Source organism: Sinocyclocheilus grahami, unplaced genomic scaffold, assembly GCF_001515645.1.
Source record: "Sinocyclocheilus grahami isolate Dianchi unplaced genomic scaffold, SAMN03320097.WGS_v1.1 scaffold153.1, whole genome shotgun sequence".
In the NCBI taxonomy this organism is placed as follows: Eukaryota; Metazoa; Chordata; class Actinopteri; order Cypriniformes; family Cyprinidae; genus Sinocyclocheilus; species Sinocyclocheilus grahami.
Genome location: NW_015505332.1, coordinates 1,680,130 through 1,688,063, shown reverse-complemented (window position 1 = coordinate 1,688,063; position 7,934 = coordinate 1,680,130). Strand labels below are relative to the sequence as shown.

The 7,934-nt window shown below is 38.1% G+C and overlaps 1 protein-coding gene across 4 annotated transcripts in view; it reads right to left on the bottom strand.

The window, feature by feature from the left end:
- LOC107592452 (ras/Rap GTPase-activating protein SynGAP-like) overlaps positions 1-7,648 on the bottom strand; it is a 152,002-nt gene extending 144,354 nt beyond the window's left edge. For all 4 annotated transcript variants that reach the window (XM_016281967.1, XM_016281965.1, XM_016281966.1 and 1 more), the window contains exon 1: positions 7,351-7,648. In XM_016281967.1, the coding sequence (XP_016137453.1) occupies positions 7,351-7,372 (22 nt within the window). In that variant the 5' untranslated portion in view covers positions 7,373-7,648. The remainder of the gene's footprint in view (positions 1-7,350) is intronic.
- Positions 7,649-7,934: the final 286 nt, after the last annotated feature.

The following is a 7,934-nucleotide window of genomic DNA, read 5'->3' as shown; positions in this document are numbered from 1 at the left end:
TGCTCCACCACTGGCATCGCCCCATATACCTTATCATTCAGCCCCACGATGTTCTTTGAATAATTCGAGACTGTGGGGCTGTAATACGGGATGAGCACGGTTTCTTCCACGATCTTGACACCTCAGCATGGAGATTGGGGAAAACGGAAGGGCCCCGTCGTGAAGGCTGTGATCTGGATTCAGAACATGCTCGTCTAATTATTTTTAGGACGAGCATCCTGTTTCTAGGCTGGCCAAACAATATTTTATTTTGGCGAATGCACGAAACACACCCCATAATCACGAATCACACCTCATACGCGAGGGACTGTGGTGGCGAGTCCAGTCTCCTCTGTCTCGACACTCATCACATAGGAAGATAGATGAAGATAGATGAAGCGTCTGGATCTAGCGGGTGAGGACCGAGAAAAGGACTAGCCCGTCTCGGATCCCTCCGCTAAATCCACCCGCGATCCCCACGACAACAGTCTGCGCTGTGCCTCGGCAACAGCGGGACCGCTGCCAGCGGGATCGCGAGCCTGGCCGCTCTCATCAAACACAGCCAGGCGAGAGCAGAGCATACGCAGCGAGAGCTCGCAGTGATGACAATCAGCTGCTCGAAAGCTGACCGTGCATGCTCCGCTCCTAAACAAACGACACACAAATCGTGTGTATCCCCCGCCGCCAGATATCATGGGCAGGGAGAAACATAGCGTTTGTAATGCCGTTCGCTCGCCATAGACTTTCTCATTGTTTTATATATATGAGTGCTTGTGCGGACAGACAACAGTAAATAGACAGACACATACACAGAGCGCTACTGAAGAGAAGAAGCTGGTTTGCGCTCTGCTGGATGCGCTTTTATGCTTTCTGGTGCTTGCGTCACCCCGCTGGTGACGTCTCGCTGCTCCATTGGACGGATTTGACACGTGCTTCAGAACGCGGTCACGCAAGGGCATTCCCAAAGCGACTTCGACGCAGCTCGAGTTCCTGAAGGGGAACAGTTTTTCCACAAATGTTGTATGCAGCATTAGGAAATCCTAGTGAATCTGTTTCTTTCAGATGATTCATCTAAATAAAAGATCCACTAAACAAATAAGACTGCTCCATCTATGGAAGCTAAATACTAATTGCGACTTTATATCTCACATTTCTCCCTTTTTTCTTCACAATTGTGAGTTTATGCATCACAATTTGGACTTTATTTCACACAATTTCAAGTTTATATCTTACAATTGTAAGATATAAACTTGTAATTATGAGTTTACGTCTTGGAAATCTGACTTTATCCTCAGAACTGCGAGTTATAAATCGACATTGACGTTTTGTCTCACAATTCTGATTTCTTTCCCCTCGCAATTTCAAGTTTATATCTCACAAGATGGACTTTTTATGCAATCAAAAGTTTACTATATTAAAGGGTTAGTTCACCCAAAAAAAATTTCTTTCAGACGAATCCAGTCGCAGTTATATTAAATTATATATATTTAGAACTGCTTCTGTTTACAACAGTGAGCGCAAGCTAGATTCAATTGATTATTTTACGTTTTGAATATGGATATTTTTCTTACAAAAACGCATCGATTCGCTACAGAAGGCCTTTGTTCACCCCCCGGAGCTTTTTTTTTATGGATGGGCGCTTTTTATTTAAGTTCTTTTGGACTGAAGCAATGAGTGGCATTAAACAGCTTGAAAGATCAAAGACAATTTTTGAATATAACTCCGACTGGATTCGTCTGAAAGGAGAAAGTAATATACACCTAGGATGCCTCTGGGGTGAGTAAAACGCAGCCTAATTTTCATTTTTGGGTGAACTAACCCTTTAACTTTTAATCTCACAATTTGAAATTTAAATTGTGTAATTCTAAATGTATATCTATCATTTTTGTGTTTAAATCTCACAATTGTGAGGAAAAAAGGTCTTAATTGTGCAATATAAACTCAGAATTTGAAGAAAAAATTCAGAATTATGAGATAATGGTGAAAAATTTGCTTCCATTTACATCTTCTTTTCTATAAATCATTAATAAAATGATACTGTTTGTCACTATATGTGTTCATCTTGGTTATCCTGTATTCCAATTTTATCAGTTACTTTGTAAAATTAAGTTCAATATAAAGGTAGATGTTTTTGTGCCAAATACATTTCTCTAATTTCTGAATGAAACAGTATAATTTAATTTAAATGCAAGTATAAAGATATTGTTCCCTTTTCTCAGAAAATGAACATTTTTGCAACCAAAGTTCTGCATTAAGCAGAAGCATTTGTATTCACATACAGTACTTGCATGCTGTATGTATTCGGTTTTACACCCTGTCAGAAAGCAGTGGAAAAACATCAGAAAAAGTGTGAAAGCCTAAACTTGAATCTAAAAAGCTAAACTCTAAATTCTGCCCATCATGTTTTGTATCTGCAGAATTTCGACCGGATGGTCCGTTCTTCTTCACTAAAAGTTGCTGAGGCACAGCTGTAGTTTAACAGTGTCAGCTGGCTGATGCTCTCAGTATAAGAGCTTTAAATATAACTCTCACTGATGACGTCTCGAGTGAGAACTAGGCCTAACGCATGGGCTCACATCCGCTGGCTTCACGAGGCACGAATAGCTCCTCTGTGTAAGGTGTCACTGTGTATGTTTCATATTACTCTGTATTAATTTCTACGCAATTATATCATAAGCTGCTACATCGGCATGTAATTTGACACAGAGGAAAAGTTCAAATCCCTTGCAGGCTAGTTAATGGAAAGAAGTTCAAGGTATTACTCATATAGCAGGCCTACATTATGTAAAGAACAGTGTGACGAACTGAAAGTAGGGATGCTACTAACTTAACTACAGACATTTTACAATAGCGTGACACTATAATATAGTGAAAAGTTTGTTGGGTTCTTCTATGGTAACATTGCGAAAACAACCTTTTGGAACCTTTACTTTTAAGAAGGTAACTTCCTACACTCTAAAAATGCTGGGTTAAATACAACCCAGTGCTGGGTAAAATAGGGACAAACCCAGCAATTGAGTTGTTTTGACCCAGCGGTTGGGTTACTACCCAGAAGGTTGGGTTAACATTTAACCCAATCGCTGGGTCAAAACAGCCCAATTGCTGTGTTTATCCCTATTTTACCCAGCACTGGGTTGCATTTATTAACCCAGCATTTTTAAGAGTGTAATAGTCTAGTTTTCCATAAACATGCTAGATTTTCCACAAGTATGTCACATATGCAGTATTAGAAAATCTGATTGCTTTTAGTAAATCAGTTTGTTTAAGGCGGTTCACCTAAATAAGTGATTCACTGCATCATCTCTTGTGAAGTGAAATATATGCTAAAATGATACTGTTTGTCACTATGTGTTATATAAATTCCAGTATTCTAATTCTAGCAGTAACACTCTTAAAAATAAAGATTCGTTCTTGGCATTTATGGTTCCATGAAGAACCTTTAGCATCCAAAATTTCCATTGCACAAAAGATTTTTTATTGGTTTTTTTGGGGGGTTTTTTTGCATGAGAAAAAAAAAGACTGTTTACTAAAAGGTTCTTTGAGGAACCTGAAGTGGCCCTTCTATTGCATTCATTTAAAAGAGTGATTTGACTGTACTAAACTACAGTTTAGTCTGTATTAAACTAGTTTGTAGCTTGTCACACTACTGTACAGTTCAAAATAGCTTTCTTAACGCTGGTATAGAGGGGGAAAGTGTGATAACAGGTTAGAACATATGACAACAGTGGCATCTGATTCATTGAGAAACATTGTTGACAGGGAATTTACAGGAGTAAAAAGCATCTGGATAAAGTTCCATTTTTTGCTTAACTGCATTAAAACAATGCAAACAACTAGATTTTTAAATTTTCTGAACAAAACGTGAGTGGTGCTTACCAATGCAAAAGTCACGCTGCAATGCTAGGCTGTTGTGGGTGGTTGCCACGTCACTTCTATGCAGTTGCTAACATGTTCTGAGTGTTTTTAGCACATTACTATATGGTTGCACCCCCTCTATGATATTCTAGGTTCCTAGATATGGTGTACAGCCTGAGTAAAAAACTGCCTGTGAGTGATCGCACATCACAAAAGTAATAGCACACCTCTTCTGAACAACCTCATGACCACAGGAAGAGTTACTCACCGAAGTTTAATAAGGGTAGGTTTAATAAGAGTTTGTTCAAATCCCTAACCCTGAGTATGAGCGGCAATAAAAATTTTGCTTGCCTTAGCAAAAACCACTAATTAGCATGTTTCATTCACTGCATTTATTCTCATTACAATGTGCAGAGCATTGATAATGTAGTTTCACTTTTCACTGTTTCAAATGCAAGATTCTTGCAGATTAAAATATCACTAATTCATCATATAATGTTTAGGCATATACTGTACAGTCGTTTTTGAAAGAAGTCTCTTATTCTCACCAAGGCTGCATTTATTTGATGAAAATACAGTAAAACTATTTAATATAACTATATTTTTATACATTTTAAAATGTAATTTATTCATGTGATGTCAAAGCTGAACTTTCAGAATCATTACTCCAGTCTTCAGTGTCACATGATCCTTCAGAAATCCTTCTAATTTGCTGATTTGCTGCTTAAGAAACAATTTTGATTATCACCAGTTCAAAAACAGCTGTGCTGCTTAATTATTTTTGTGGAAACCGTAAAACATTTTTTTTTTATGATTCTCTGATGAATAGAAAGTTAAAAACAGCAATTTATTTGAAATAGAAACCTGATTTATTATTGTCTTTATTGTCATCATTGCATCATTGCTGAATAAAAACATTCTCTATAGTTTATTAAGATAAAAATCGTACTATCCCAAACATTTAAGCAGTCGTGTATGTTTACTATAAACCCCTTTAGTAAAAAGTTTACCACTGAAAATAGCTGTCGAATGCAGTATCATTGGTTCTAGTCTGGCCCTAAATGACCCTCTGGCAACATGAATAGTTCAAACCAATCAAAACAGAGCGATCATCATTTCAACAGAATCCCGTTAAGTCGTTCTGTAGGCTAAATATTTGAGCATAATTAAATTACTACAAGGCTGACTTTATAAGGGAACATGTACTTGATTCTTGCAGGCTTCTTATGTGGTCCTGGTGTGAATATTAAAACCCCAGAGTACAGTGAACTTGATTTATTCTGCACTTCTGCGGTCAAAGTGAGTCAGAAGCTCAGTTCCAAAACATAATGAACTACCTTGCCTGCATTTTAAGTCATCATCCTGATACATTTTGATACTTATATTGTACTACTTCATTCAGTACTGAAGAATAACGCAGAATCTAATTGGAATGGACTGTTTACCCTGATATTTTAGTGTACTGTGTATCTTTGTGCTTAATGTATTGCAGAATTAGCTTAGTAACATGCGAAAATATGAAAATCAGATTAGTACATATTAGCAAAGCTGAAACAGTCCTGAAGGAGAAATCAAAGAGCTTGAAATGTCAATAATGAGGAAATTGCATAATAAGCTGTGCATCTGCTGTGTTTATTCATAAGGGCTCTGCCCAATATCATGATTATGCTAATGAGAATGCAAATACACAAATAAAGGTTTGTTGAACTTTGACTAGTCCCACTCACAGTCCGTTTACTCAATGCCTGATATATATATATTACACACAAAACTGGAAAGAACTTCCTCAATCCATCAAACGCCATTACTTATGGACGTAAAGGCTTTAAAATATAGTAAGGAATAGTGCACATGTAGTGAACTGCCTTTTCCAATCTTCATTCCACTCAATTAGATATTTTCCACTAATTATTCTGTTCGTAAAGACTACAACACCATTATCTGATATATTTTTTTTTAATGTGTGTTATAATCTATTTCGAATAAACCACCTTAAAATCACAAAAATGAAATTGTTTCTGGTTACACGAGAAACTGGGTTCCTTCTTCCTCTTTTACAGAGTCCATGATAATCTTTACAGCAAAATATACATTGTCCATAACATGCAGTGACACACTTCAATATGTCTGTGGACATTAATAACAGACAGCAAAAGTATTAAAGTCAGCGCTACAGTAGCCTATTACTTTAACATTCTGAGACTGTTTGGACAGTTAGCCTATGATAAGTTACATTTTAATAAAATGACACTGATTATTTTAATAGTCGACTTTTATAGTCAGGTTAGACGCCATATTGAATTTAACACGGCTGAAAAAGAGGCTGTGAGTGATTCATCTTTACAATGGCACACTGTAAAGTCCCTAAATCATGTGATTTTTATAACTCATAACTTTCAAAACTGTTTATGGTAAAAAAAAAATCGTTAAGACATTTCGTCAGTTCAACAATCGCTGTTGTCAAACAACAGTAATCCACGAAAAGCTCCTACTTTTACAGCCTCGTTTCCATTTATGTCAAAAAATTAAATATGGCGTTGACTAAGGTCTATTGTTGAAAGTGTTCCAACAACTCCAAAACAATTATTCTACCAGATGGAACAAAAACCAAGAGGAAAAAAAACATTAGGAAAGTGTCTTTGCCAAAGAAAATTGAAAACAAATGATGTGGAAATCAGCCACTTAAAATCACTTTTCAGGCTTTGACTCTGAACAGACAGAGGTCAGTCCCAAGTTACTTGTCAACCCAGTTAGTCATCTTTCCCTATTTCATCACATCATATAGTGTAAGTGTTCAAAGCGACCATTTATGCTGTCCTTAAAAACATTATGCAATAGCATAACCTGCTGCGCTCATATAGGCTACAAGAGCTGAACTGACATTATTCAACAAAATATGAAGTTCTCTCCTCATAAAATATCAAAATGCAAAACCACTTAAGCGACTATTAATATTAAAATGACGAATGAATAATCAGCGCCCCTCACTCAAGTGTATAAAACAGCTATACACTATTTAAAATCTATTAAGTAACTGTTGAAGTATTAACTTCTATTGCGGATTAGTCACAGATGCACCTTTCCAAACAGAAGCAATGGCTTTAAGCTCATTCCCTCCAAAGCGGTGACATCTCCCACTCAAATCAACTACTTCACAAAACTCAGAGCAGACACAAAGTGTGTCCAAATGAAAGAAAATTTCTCGTACTGACCATCTGAGCCATTTCACGCACACAATTCGAGATAATTCCTCTAACCAGTGAGCTTCCATGCAGTGGGATGCACTTGCAACAGAGACCCTGCACGGTTTGCAGGCACTTAAACAGATTGTAAAACGCCATGAGGGGGCAGAAGGGTCTCTTTCCCTCACGAGCACACAGAAACTACCTGACTTCGAGTGATAAAATGACAGCAGTCCTCCACCTGCATCAGCAGCAGCATCAGTGGTACTCTAGCGCAGGAGGACGCTGAGGGAGGAACACGGGGGATGCAGCAGAAATCCATCAGTCCTCTTACCTTGAAAGGGAACATATGACATCTTCCAACGGCATTGAAGGTGTTCTCCGCGTCTCTTCAGTCTCTCGACATGCAGAAATATCCTTTAGCAGTCATAGGAAGCGAAAAACCCCTTGTGCTCATGGACTGCGTCGACGTTGAAGCGATATTCCCGTGATGCGAATGGAGAACCCGAAACAAAATCATCGTCCATGGTCGACGAGAGCCATTGGGATGATTACAGCCCGTGTATCACATCACATATCACACACGCGTAAAACAAGAGTGATGAAGAAGAGGAGAACGAAGGGAGAGAGAAGGGGGCGGTGAAGGGAGCGCGCGCGTGTGTGTGCGTTTACCAGTGTAGATCGATCTAAATGCACTGTGTGTGTGCCTGTTAATGTGATGTGATATAATTCCCCTATAGAGTCACATGACCATTAAATACCAGGAAATGCTATAGTATGGTATTTCTATGATGCCATCACTGTTGATTCTAAGTTACACACTCTAAAAAATGCTGGGTTAAATACAACCCAGTGCTGGGTAAAATAGGGACAAACCCAGCAATTGGGTTGCTTTGACCCAGCAGTTGGGTTACTACC